The sequence below is a fragment of the Dreissena polymorpha genome, chromosome 1, assembly GCF_020536995.1.
Source record: "Dreissena polymorpha isolate Duluth1 chromosome 1, UMN_Dpol_1.0, whole genome shotgun sequence".
Lineage (NCBI taxonomy): Eukaryota > Metazoa > Mollusca > Bivalvia > Myida > Dreissenidae > Dreissena > Dreissena polymorpha.
Window position 1 is genome coordinate 152,101,052 of NC_068355.1, and position 12,292 is coordinate 152,113,343.

General features: G+C 38.0%; 1 protein-coding gene across 3 annotated transcripts in view; it reads left to right on the forward strand.

Annotated features, from left to right (window-relative positions):
- LOC127856166 (tetratricopeptide repeat protein 37-like) overlaps nucleotides 1–11,451 on the forward strand; it is a 98,165-nt gene extending 86,714 nt beyond the window's left edge. For all 3 annotated transcript variants that reach the window (XM_052392206.1, XM_052392217.1, XM_052392226.1), the window contains 8 exons: nucleotides 608–735; nucleotides 1,051–1,174; nucleotides 3,303–3,477; nucleotides 4,092–4,268; nucleotides 4,634–4,745; nucleotides 5,111–5,236; nucleotides 10,396–10,493; nucleotides 11,098–11,451. In XM_052392206.1, the coding sequence (XP_052248166.1) occupies nucleotides 608–735; nucleotides 1,051–1,174; nucleotides 3,303–3,477; nucleotides 4,092–4,268; nucleotides 4,634–4,745; nucleotides 5,111–5,236; nucleotides 10,396–10,493; nucleotides 11,098–11,178 (1,021 nt within the window). In that variant the 3' untranslated portion in view covers nucleotides 11,179–11,451. The remainder of the gene's footprint in view (nucleotides 1–607; nucleotides 736–1,050; nucleotides 1,175–3,302; nucleotides 3,478–4,091; nucleotides 4,269–4,633; nucleotides 4,746–5,110; nucleotides 5,237–10,395; nucleotides 10,494–11,097) is intronic.
- The last annotated feature ends 841 nt before the right edge of the window (nucleotides 11,452–12,292 follow it).

Consider the following 12,292-nt stretch of genomic DNA (forward strand, 5'->3'; position numbering starts at 1 on the left):
TTTGATGCCGGTTGGTTGAAAAACATGGCCACCACGGGGACAGGGCTTTTTTCCTCACATGGCTATAGTAAAACATTGTTAACACTCTAGAGGTCACATTTATATTCGTCTCATCATGAAACTTGCTCAGAAGATTTGTCCCAACGATATCTTGGATGAGTTCTAAAATGGTAACATTTGCTTGAAAAACATGGCTGCCAGGGGTGGGGCATTTTTCCTTACATGGCTATAGTAAAACATAGTTAAACTCTAGAGGCTACATTTATTTTCCAATCTTCATGAAAGTTGGTCAGATGATTTGTCCCAGTAATATCTTGTTATCTCAGGTGAGCGACTTTGGGCCTTTCATGCCCTCTTGTCTAATGTTTGAGGCGTGTATGATTGCTCATTGTGTGGTTTATGAAATATGTAATTGAGCAGTGTGTTTCTTATATCATTTCATATGAAAAATCTCATTAAACCACCTGCAACAAAAAAAAAAAATTACTCTACCATATAATTAAAAAACCATAATGCTATGACCTTAATACACAATGTGCACGACCATATTGTTGGCACCTACGTAAATTCGTTACATTCACAATTGGTATATTGTTTTACCTGACAGACAGAGTGGTCGGGCGGATGAGGCCTGTGATATGTATGAGAGACTGGGAGACACATCGGACCCCGGGGTTCTACACCAATGGGGTCTGGCCCTGTACCAGAGGGGCCTCTACCAACAGGCGCTACAAGGTAAAGGTGTAACAGTAGTATTAATCTGAAGATTTGTGCGAAGAATATAAATTTCAATTCTCATATTTTGTGTTAAATATTTTTCCTGTAGCTTTTTATTGATGTAGTTGTTTTTTTATATGAAAAACAACAAACAAGTGGTTGCTTTACAACATAATTTGATCAGTGCTATTTGGACAGTGTTACTGCACAAAATCCTTTAGTATAAAGCATACAAAACATGGTTCATACTCTAGTCACGTCTTTTATGTCTAACTAACCGTTTTCAAGACTAAATATAAAGAAACATAATAAATGCATTATTCTGTGTTACAGTTTACCACAAGGCAGCAGAGCTGTCTGGTAGCAACCTTGAGAGGTCACATGTCATGGCTGCCATGGCAATGTCACTGTACAGGCTGGGGGACCTAGACAGCACTAAGACGACTTTGTTTCATAGGTAACTGTCATAAAAATTAGACATAGGTAGTCTTGTAAATCATTCCTTGTTTGATCATTTACAACATTGAATGTTATTTTTTTTTAAACTGAATGCACAAGCCACCTAGCTCAGTTGATTGAGTGCTAAACTGCACAATTTTGGAAAACATGTCTTATTCCTAGCCCCACGTCTTGTTTTTTTTTTACAGCTAATCTCCCTTTCCTTATTATTCATGTAGGGATATTGTCAGTTACTGGCTCAAGTTAACCAGAATACTTATGACAAGTTTTAAGTATTAAATCTGACTGCGGTGATTTAATTCCAAATGGGCAGTGCTCTGTGAAAAGGGATTTAATGTATGTGCTTAAAGTCTGGTCCCAGATTAGCCTGAGCAGTGTGCACAGGCTTATCAGGGACGACATTTTCCACTTTAATGATATTTTTTCATTAAAAAAATAGTATCTTCTTTGCAAAAATCCAGTTAAGGCCGAATCTGTTGTCCCTGATTAGCCTGTGTGGACTGCACAGGCTAATCTGGGACAAAACTTCACACATATGAATTAAGCCCGTTTTCACAGAGTGTGGCTCAAATATAAAAGCAAATAGACAGAGCTGATTCTACTTTGTGCCAAAATAATAATCCAGTTTTGGTATGCTTGTAGCTTCTTATAAAAAATGTAGAGGTTTCATATGTCCATTGTATAATGTTTGAAGTTATCTAACTTCTAAATTTATTTACCGTAATTACTCTATGTTTTCGGACACTCAAAGTTTTCGGACACCCCTGTTTTTAGCAAAAATAATTATTTTTCGTGGCTCTTAATTTTTGGACACACAAGTTTTCGTCCATAATTAATGTCTCTTAGTTTTCGGACAGTATATTTACAGCGCTATTTTACCAAATGTCGGTCCTGTTTTCGATATCTCATGACACTTTGATCACGTTTTTTTTTCAACCGGATTAACATCATAAAACATTGCAGGTGCATGCCTGAGGGCAACATACCATTACATTTGCGTTATAGGGTAAATAACCTTGTAAACCGGTATTAAACAATGGTTTCGCCCGATAGCATAAGCGTTATGACAATTACCAGGGGTAGGGCCAATAAGCAGTTCAGTTATCTACCGCAATGGTACTACCCATTCTCAGTTAAATAACTGTGACAAATACTTAGCGTTTCAAAGTTTGGTGCACCCTTTTGCAAGTTTTACGAACAATGGAAGGTGTTAGACAAGAAATATTGGAAATGAAAAAACAAAGAATTCATAGTTTGCTTTTTTATTGCGTTAATTACAGGTTCGTTCTAGCGAGTATCGGTACATCACATTCTCATCTTTGAAATTGTTGGTCAAAGTACAACCTTGTAGTAACTATCTGTGAAATAAATTGAGCATTTAAAATTATTTGAAATGCATTGCACACATATATTACTGTAATTTATACTATACGGCATGGTATTTTACAAGTGCGTGCTATTACCGGTAGTGGTTGATACAATTGACGCTATTTTTGGACACTTCAATTTTCGACTCTAAGTTTTTGGACACCTGTATTTTGTGAGTATTTTTTGTATCTAAGTTTTCACCAGGAAAAAATTTAATTATTTTTAAGAAAACATAGAGTAATTACGGTAGTTTGATGGTCTACAAAATTGCAAGAGGAACTGCTACATTATTGCTTTTTATTACATACAATGTGTCGAACATTTAATATTTGGTTGCTATGAACTTAAAGAAAGTATATTTAACCTCTTTATAGTAGTAGATTGCTTTTATCTGTTACTCTTCTCCCATCTCGTTGGGCTTCTACATGCTGACCCCTCATGTTAACTGTTACCAAAATCATCCCTAATTCTACTATATGAGCCTTGTTCTGAGAAAACTGGGCTTAATCCATGTGCGTAAAGTGTCATCCCAGAATAGCCTGTGCAGTCTGCTTAGGCTAATAGGGACGACACTTTTTGCCTAAACTTGATTTTCGGTAAGGAGGGACTTCCTTGAAACTAAAAATAGCATAAAAGCGGAAAGTGTCGTCCCTGATTAGCCTGTCCGGACTGCACAGGCTAATCTGGGATGAAACTTTATGCACATGCATTAAGCCCAGTTTTCTCAGAACAAGACTCATATGCCCTCCCATTCCCAGCTCACAGAGTGAGGAGGTATCCATCCATGGACTGAAGGGTCTGTGTGCCCTGGGGCTGCTACTGGCGGACCCCTCCCTGGCTCAAGCAGCCATTCACGAGCTAGCGGGCTTCTCCAACCACCCACATCACGGGGGCGACATTCTGCTGCTGCAGTGTATCACATATCTCACACAGGTACAAGCACCTTTGATCTTGATCTGAGCTTCGATATCCAAAAATGGGTCTAATGATATTATCCGGCCCGCTTAGCTCCAAAACAGCCTGCGCAATTGCACAATCTGGCCATGAGCTACGTTGTCCACTATAAAGTCATGCAAGACGTCTTAATCTTTTAAGCGGACAGGAAAGCAGCTCCTTAACAGAATGCAAATGTACATGTACTTAACGTGATACTTTCATTTGACTCCATCCACACATGACCCCAATCTGGGTATTATACCAGTCTATTGGCACCTTAAAATGCACATCCAACTGACTTTGTGAAAAATTGTGAATCATGTTAAAAGTAAAAGTAGAAACTACATTGAAATTGAAAAAGATGCATTTTATTACACAATGCTTTAAGTGCTTAAGGTTATTTTATTATGTTATTAGTGTCTTTGTAAAACTATATATGGAAATTGAGAGGTAGTATAGACATTATATAAATCTTACAGACCAAATCTTAAGTTTATGCACATTTAGCAAAATATGGCTAGTAATTGTTTTCGTGTATATAAAGTGAACAAGGGCAGTAACGTAGCACTCTATGAATAGAATGACCTAGAGACAGGATTTCCTATTTTCAGGGCAACATAGAGCAAGCAAAGAAAATAGTGCAGTGCAGCCTTCATGAAAACCCTTGTCAGGGGAATGCCTGGCATTTATTGTCAGTTTTACTTCTCAAGCACTTTCCAAAGATACCAGTGGCAGCTACTGCATGCTCAAGGAATGCTGTTCTATTTAACCATCAGTCAGTTAATAAGGTATAATTTGTATTGTATAATTGTGCAGTTATTTATATAAATAAAGCCTTTCAGATGTTCAAAAGTGATGTTAGATTGGCGTGTATCAACATTAACTGTACATGCATATTTGAATGTTATTATGAGTTGTTGAACAACAAATGTTTTTTTAAATCATGAAATTTTGTTTATTCTCAGTGATTGAGTTCACAATTAAAATATTTATATGGATTTTTATTTTGTGGTAAATATTTTTACACATTTAGTTAATGGAATCAAGTAATGTTTTAACAAACCACAATACTAACAAAACTTGTTTTTAAAGTATTATTTTTCAATTAGTACAATCATATTTTTTTTCTTAAAATTATTACTTTTATCATCAGATTGAGAGGTTCCTTGTGCCATTGGCAGATATTCAAGATGGTTACCATGGTAACAGCACTAGCTGCAGAAATGCTTTTCTCAGTGCTCAGAGAGCAGTGCACTTGTATCCAGGTAAGGCGTATATCATAACTATACTATACACTAGTTGTACCAGTTTATATCAAGGCACCAGGTATGATGTTGGAACAATAGGCTTAATGCAACATGTGGAATTTAAAGTAAACTTTGGAATCTCCTTACTCACTTAATGAAAACTAATGTAAACAATTTCACAATATCCATATTTTATCCACTTTGACATAACCAGATTTTTTCCAATTAGACATGTTCAGATATTTTCCACGTCCAGATTTTTCCATTTTGATTTTTCCAGGTTTTTTACCCTTTTACATTTCCTGATGTTTAAATTTTGACATACTAGTATCCAGAAGTGTGTGTATGATGATGAAGTAAATCTATTATCTTGCCCATTTCAGAGAATATTTCAGGCTGGCTGACGCTTTCATCTGCTATTGGTATGGAGGCATTGTGTGCCAGTGATGTGAGAAAGAGGAGCCTGTTTGAGCAGCAGTATTACCTGCTATCACAGCTCTACCAAACGGGTAAGACTTGCTGCCTTCTAGCACAGCTCTACCAATCAGGTAAGGCTTCCTGCCTTCTAGCACAGCTCTACAAGTCAGGTAAGGCTTCCTGCCTGCCATCACACCTCTACCAGTCAGGTAAGGCTTCCTGACTTCTAGCTAAGCTCTGCAAGTCAGGTAAGGCTTGCTGCCTGCTATCACAGCTCTACCAGTCAGGTAAGTCTTGCTGCCTTCTAGCACAGCTCTACCAGTCAGGTAAGGCTTGCTGCCTTCTATCACAGCTCAACCAGTCAGGTAAGCCTTCCTGCCTCCTAGCACAGCTCTACCAGTCAGGTAAGTCTTGCTGCCTTCTATCACAGCTCTACCAGTCAGGTAAGTCTTGCTGCCTTCTAGCACAGCTCTACCAGTCAGGTAAGTCTTGCTGCCTTCTAGCACAGCTCTACCCGTCAGGTAAGGCTTGCTGCCTGCTATCACAGCTCTTCCAGTCAGGTAAGGTTTGCTGCCTCCTTGCATAGCTCTACCAGTCAGGTAAGGCTTATTGCCTACTTGCACAGCTCTACAAGTCAGGTAAGGCTTGCTGCCTGCTATCACAGCTCTACCAGTCAGGTAAGGCTTGCTGCCTTCTAGCACAGCTCTACCAGTCAGGTAAGGCTTGCTGCCTTCTATCACAGCTCAACCAGTCAGGTAAGCCTTCCTGCCTCCTAGCACAGCTCTACCAGTCAGGTAAGTCTTGCTGCCTTCTATCACAGCTCTACCAGTCAGGTAAGTCTTGCTGCCTTCTAGCACAGCTCTACCAGTCAGGTAAGTCTTGCTGCCTTCTAGCACAGCTCTACCCGTCAGGTAAGGCTTGCTGCCTGCTATCACAGCTCTTCCAGTCAGGTAAGGTTTGCTGCCTCCTTGCATAGCTCTACCAGTCAGGTAAGGCTTATTGCCTACTTGCACAGCTCTACAAGTCAGGTAAGACTTGCTGCCTTCTAGCACAGTTCTGCCAGTTAGGTAAGGAGTGCTGCCTTCTGTCACAGCTCTACATGTCAGGTAAGGCTTGTTGCCTTCTAGCAAAGCTCTTCCAGTCAGGTAAGGCTTGCTGCCTGGTATCACAGCTCTTTCAGTCTTGTAAGGAAGGCTTGCTGCCTTCTTGCACAGCTCTACAACTCAGGTAAGGCTTTCTGCCTTCTAGCTCAGCTCTACCAGTCAGGTAAAACTTGCTGCCTTCTTATGAACTCTTCCAGTCAGGTAAGACTTGTTGCCTTCAAGTAAGCTTTACCAGTCAGGTAAGACTCTCTGCCTGCTAGCACAGCGCTTCAGGTCAGGTAAGGCTTGCTGCCTTCTAGTACGCTCTACCAGTCATATAAGACTTGCTGCCTTCTAGCACAAAGGCTTGCTGCCTTCTAGTATGCTCTACCAGTCAGATAAAACTTGCAGCCTTCTAGCACAGCTTTACAAGTCAGATAAGACGTGCTGCCTTCTAGCACAGCTCTTCCAGTCAGGTAAGGCTTGCTGCCTGCTATCACAGCTCTTCCAGTCAGGTAAGGCTTGCTGCCTTCTATCACAGCTCTACCAGTCAGGTAAAGCTTGCTGCCTTCTAGCACAGCTCTACCAGTCAGGTAATGCTTGCTGCCTTCTAGCACAGCTCTACCAGTCAGGTAAGGCTTGCTGCCTTCTAGCACAGCTCTACCAGTCAGGTAAGGCTTGCTGCCTTCTAGCACAGCTCTACCAGTCAGGTAAGGTTTGCTCCCTTCTAGCACAGCTCTACCAGCAGGGTTGGCATATTGACCGATCAATTGAGTATTGACCGGGCCGGCGGTCAATACCCGGTTAAAACCGGTCATTACTGGTCAATACTGGTCGATTGAAAATTGTAGCATTAAAACATCACAAAGGAGCTATTTTATATTAAATCAAAAATTATACTGTAATTGATACTAGTAAACTTTTTTTTGAGTCAATTATTGTAAAAAAAACAACTTAAAAGCTGTTAAAAATTACTTCTTTATTATTTATGGAAATGGCCTCAAATACATAAGGACTCGGGCAATATCTTTATCTCAGTGTATCACATCTGTTACTAAAGTATTATTACTTTTGTAGTTACCATAGTATTTCACTTATCTATTGATATATCTATTTGATAAGCAGATGGACAAACAGAACTTTTGTGTTTTCTAGGGTCATAAATCTGGCCCCTTAGCCTTAATTGGTAATAAAATGCATAGTGTTATGTCTCTGATATTGACAATGAAGCAAATCTGCCCTTAGGCTATTTCATATCACTCACACAAAAGGATGTTACTTGCTATTAATTAAATAGTAACTTCTAACTGTTCTCCTTTCTGTATTAATAAAAGGGGTTTTCCTTTCATATTAAAAAATTCAATTGGTATTCAAATAAATAAGCAATCAAAGTTCTTGATTTTGACAACAAAAATGTTTTCCAATTGTGGGTGTACTCTAGACTCTTCTTTTCAATAATTTTTTTTCTTTTAATAAATATTTCTTATTATGTTTTTCACTTTTATATCAATGGAAAATAAAAGATTTTTTCACTATTTTGTTTAAAAAGTATTTATAAAAATCTAGGCTAGAAAACCTGACAAGTAAGGGTCGTGTCAAAAAGGTGCCATTTAAGGCCCTATTATCAGTTTTGGGTGCCGCATCCTGTATAGGTGAGAAGACTGTGGGGACAGTGGGGCATGAGGAACAACTCATACACAGTAATTGACAGGTTCTTGTTGAATCAAGCACATAATTCTCTGAGCATTCATAATTCATTAGAATTGAAAAAAGTTCAATCAACCAGAAAAATCCAATTGACCAACTTTGACTAATTTACAAAATGTTGAGAGATTGGCCTACAAATTGCATGAATAGGTATAAAATGATTACCGGAATAAACCCCCTTCGGAAGAAACCCCCTTCCCTAAAAACGGCATAGCGGAAGAAACCCCCTTTCACATTTTGCATACGCGGAAGAAACCCCCTCGCTAGTTTTGCATAGGCGGAACAAACCCCCTTCAAGTTTTTAGACAGGCGGAATAAACCCCCTTCGTGTTTTCAGAAAGGCGGAATAAACCCCTCTTCCTAAGTGTTAAGTCTTTCTGCAGAGGTAGTAAAATCCCGACTCGAACGATTCCCCAATACATCTGCTTCAACCCGACTATTACTGCATGTTTGCTACTTTTCAAGTTTATATTCATTTCCCGATAATCCCGTTTATAAATTTTTAAAGCACTTTCTGGTAAATATTAACGATAAAAGCTCTCAAGAATTTCTTTAACACAAACCTTGCCATTTTTTCTCTTGTATCAAATAAATTTCGGCATAAGTGACTATTTATAGACTTGATGAAATATTCCCTCCGAACATGCATCAATCCCCTGACTAGTTGTGTGCTTGTTACAACGCTCAATACACACACGCTTTCTATGCTGCATAATTGTCGCGCCCTTTTTATTGAGAAAAAGGGTCAACACAAAATAGAATTTGCACTGCAAAAATATTTCAACGTTGCGGTAACATTTACATTCGGAAGTGTGTTTCGTATTAAAAACGCGTTAACACCAACTTACGGAAGTGTGTTTCGGACTTACAGTAAAGAAATGTGCCGGCCGTTTGTTCACAAGTTGTTAATGAAGTTGTTAATGATACACACTAAATATTCAATCTGTGAAACTCAAACATCGCTATCGTGATTAAAGGAGTGTACCGGCCGTTTGTTCACGAGCTGTGAAGAATTAATCAAGATGGTAATAAAACGAATAATGTATGAATAGGGGAAATAATTATTATTGAAGGATAAAATAGACAAAAATAGAATGAAATATATTAACATTTATGTTCAAAGATCAAGCAAGCATATACTAAAAACCATTAAACAAATTGTTGTTGCAAAAAAGGACACGCATTTCATGATAAAACAGGCATATATTTACATTTATTTACAGAGATCTCAAACACGCATATTTTAAAAAGCAATAAACAATTTGTTGTTGAAAAAAGACACACATTTATTAACGATTAACAGGCATATATTTACATTTATTTACAAAGATCAAATCATTCCCTAAAATCACACAATTATAGCCGAATGCTAATGTAATTTCTCATCATTATCTACAATAGCCGGTACATTAAAGGACCTTTTATATACATGTAATTAAATGAAGGTGCGAAAATCTATTTCCAAACTGTTATGTGCTGAGTAAAGAGGTGTACCGGCCGTTTGTTCACAAGTTGTTAATGATGAGATGCTCGTGTGAATTTGTCTTGCACTCGTATCAGTGAGATTATACCATTTTACATGCATTAACTTGTACTAGATTGATAAAAATAACAAAAACACAAAATTAGCGCCCAGAGCCGATTGTGACGAAGATATTTCGTACATATTTTTTCCTTCAATAACCAAAGCATTCGTCTTAAAAAAAATTAAATCATGCAATCATGCTTCCCGGGAACTTTCTGAAAATGAAAGTGAATTTCTGTAAACAATTACCGTGCGTTTGAATGTAACTAAATCGTCTGGAAGGGGGTTTGTTCCGCTATGGAAGGGGGTTTCTTCCGCCTATGCAAAACTAGCGAGAGGGTTTCTTCCGCCTATGCAAAACTAGGGAGGGTGTTTCTTCCACTTAGGCAAACTATGAAAGGGGGTTTCTTTCGCCCTGCCGTTTTTAGCGAAGGGGGTTTCTTCCGGAGGGGGTTTCTTCCGTACACCGTATAAAATATTGGGTATTAATAGTTTAAGACATTATTGACAACATGTCTGTTTAATTTATATTATCAATATTGTTTAATTAGGCATGGAATATTAATCAAAATGGGGGGTAAAGTTCAATCGACCAGCATTGACCAGTAATGACCACTTCTGGAGTATTGACCGGGGCGGTTTTAACCGGTAAAAACTGGGGGCGGCCGAAAGGTGCCAACCCTGTCTACCAGTCAGGTAAGGTTTGCTGCCTTCTAGCACAGCTCTACCAGTCAGGTAAGGTTTGCTGCCTTCTAGCACAGCTCTATCAGTCAGGTAAGGTTTGCTGCCTTCTAGCACAGCTCATACTGGTCATAATCTGCTCAGTGTAAGAATTGTTTCATCAATGTGAAATTAAGTTTACCTGATCATCATGAGCCACATATATATTCATCAATGTTGAATGAAGAAAACATGCCGAGTCTGTTTTCTGTTGCAGAGAAAGACACTGCCACATGTTGCTGGTGTCTTCGTCAGAAGGTCACATGTTCTGCACAGGCTGGACTGCACAATAGAGTTATGGATGATTTAGACGTGGTAAGCTTATAAGATGGTTTGTTTTGTTTGATTTTACCCTGTTTGTAACAGTATTTCCGTCATACCACAGATGTCAGTTTATCAACTCCCACTTTCCTGGACGAGCTGGTTTACCACTATTATGTGCACACTGATTCCAGTTAATGACAACTGCCCCATGTAAGTCAGATTTATTAGGAGAATGGTCATAAGAAGAAGTCAGAGTAATGTGGCGGGGCCTGGGATCAAACCTGCAATGCTATTTATAGTGTAGTTCTCTGCCAACTGGCTTGCTGACCCAGTCTGTCAGATGTATGTGTACTTTCAACAACTTAGTGTGATTTGTTTAAGAAATAATTGTGATCTATCAATCAATTGATAAATTCTGAGCAAATGACAGGAAGTAATTTGTGTTGCTATGAGGTGTTTGTTTTTCTCTTTGCCTATAGAAATTCTAAAGATATGGTATTTCCAAATGAAATGATTAACTACAAAAACATAAAACTAATTAAGCAACTTTCCATGTTAAGGTAAACTTTGTTTATATTTTCAAAATTTACGTAGACCATGACGATATAAAGCTTAAGCTTAATCAATTAAGTCAATGTTGATCTTTCAATTTCAGTTGATGACAGAGTTTGGAGAGATTCCATCAGTACTGGAGCTGTTTAATATCATTAAAGATGGTCTACAGAAGAGGCAATGATATAGAACTTTCTAAGCATTTGTCTCCATTTATTGAATTAGAATGGATCTTAAGGCATTGTTTGTGTAAAATATTGATAAAGATTAGCCAATACAGAACATTTTTATACATTAACAAAAGTGAAAGAAAGTTACTGTGTACGCAAGTACATGCATAGATACAGAGTGTTTTGAGTTATGATTAATAACAAGTGCTGTTAATTAGTTTTGTCGTCCTTTTTATTCATAAACACATTTCTTATAGTTATTGGTCCAATTAAAATTATAAAATGGCTTTGTCCGTCCATCTGTCATTACCTTTGCAGGACTTTTATTTCATAAACTATATAAGATATTGTAATGGCCCAGTCCGGACATTATATGCCTTATTGTTTACTGTTTATGCTTATGTGGAATGAGTTAACATACTTATAATCATACTTATGATTATGATGATGATAATAATTATTGCACTCGTTATTCACGTAAGCCTGGTTCTGACAATTGTTTACATCATTTGAACACTATTATCTATTTCTTTTCCATTACTTTTCAATCATACCACAAACAAGGGACAAAATTGTCACAAAACCAGGTTTTCATTGTGAAAAAAAAATCTGATAAAGGGAGAAAACTCAAACTGAACTTTTGAAATGAACAAACAAAATTAACCCCTTTGTAAGTTTGTTTTAAAAAAAATTATATTTTTAGTCCTGGCGACCTTGACATTGGAGATATTGACGTGATTCTTTCGTGCGACACACCGTCCCATGATGGTGAACAAATGTGCCAAATGATTTTAAAATCTCACAATGAATGACATAGTTATGGCCAGGACAAGCTCATTTATGGCCATTTTTGACCTTTGAACTCAAAGTGTGACCTTAACCTTGGAGATATCGACGTAATTATTTCGCGCGACACACCGTCAAATGATGGTGAACAAATGTGCCAAATGATGTTAAAATCTGACAATGCACGACATAGTTATGGCCCGGACAAGCTTGTTCCGCCCGCCCGCCCGCATTCGCCAATCAAATAACCAGTTTTTTTCTTCGGAAAACCTGGTTAAAAATGAGAACTTTGTAAGTAGAGGTTTGTTGTAGCCTTTGGCAGACTGGTAATTTGATGGTGAA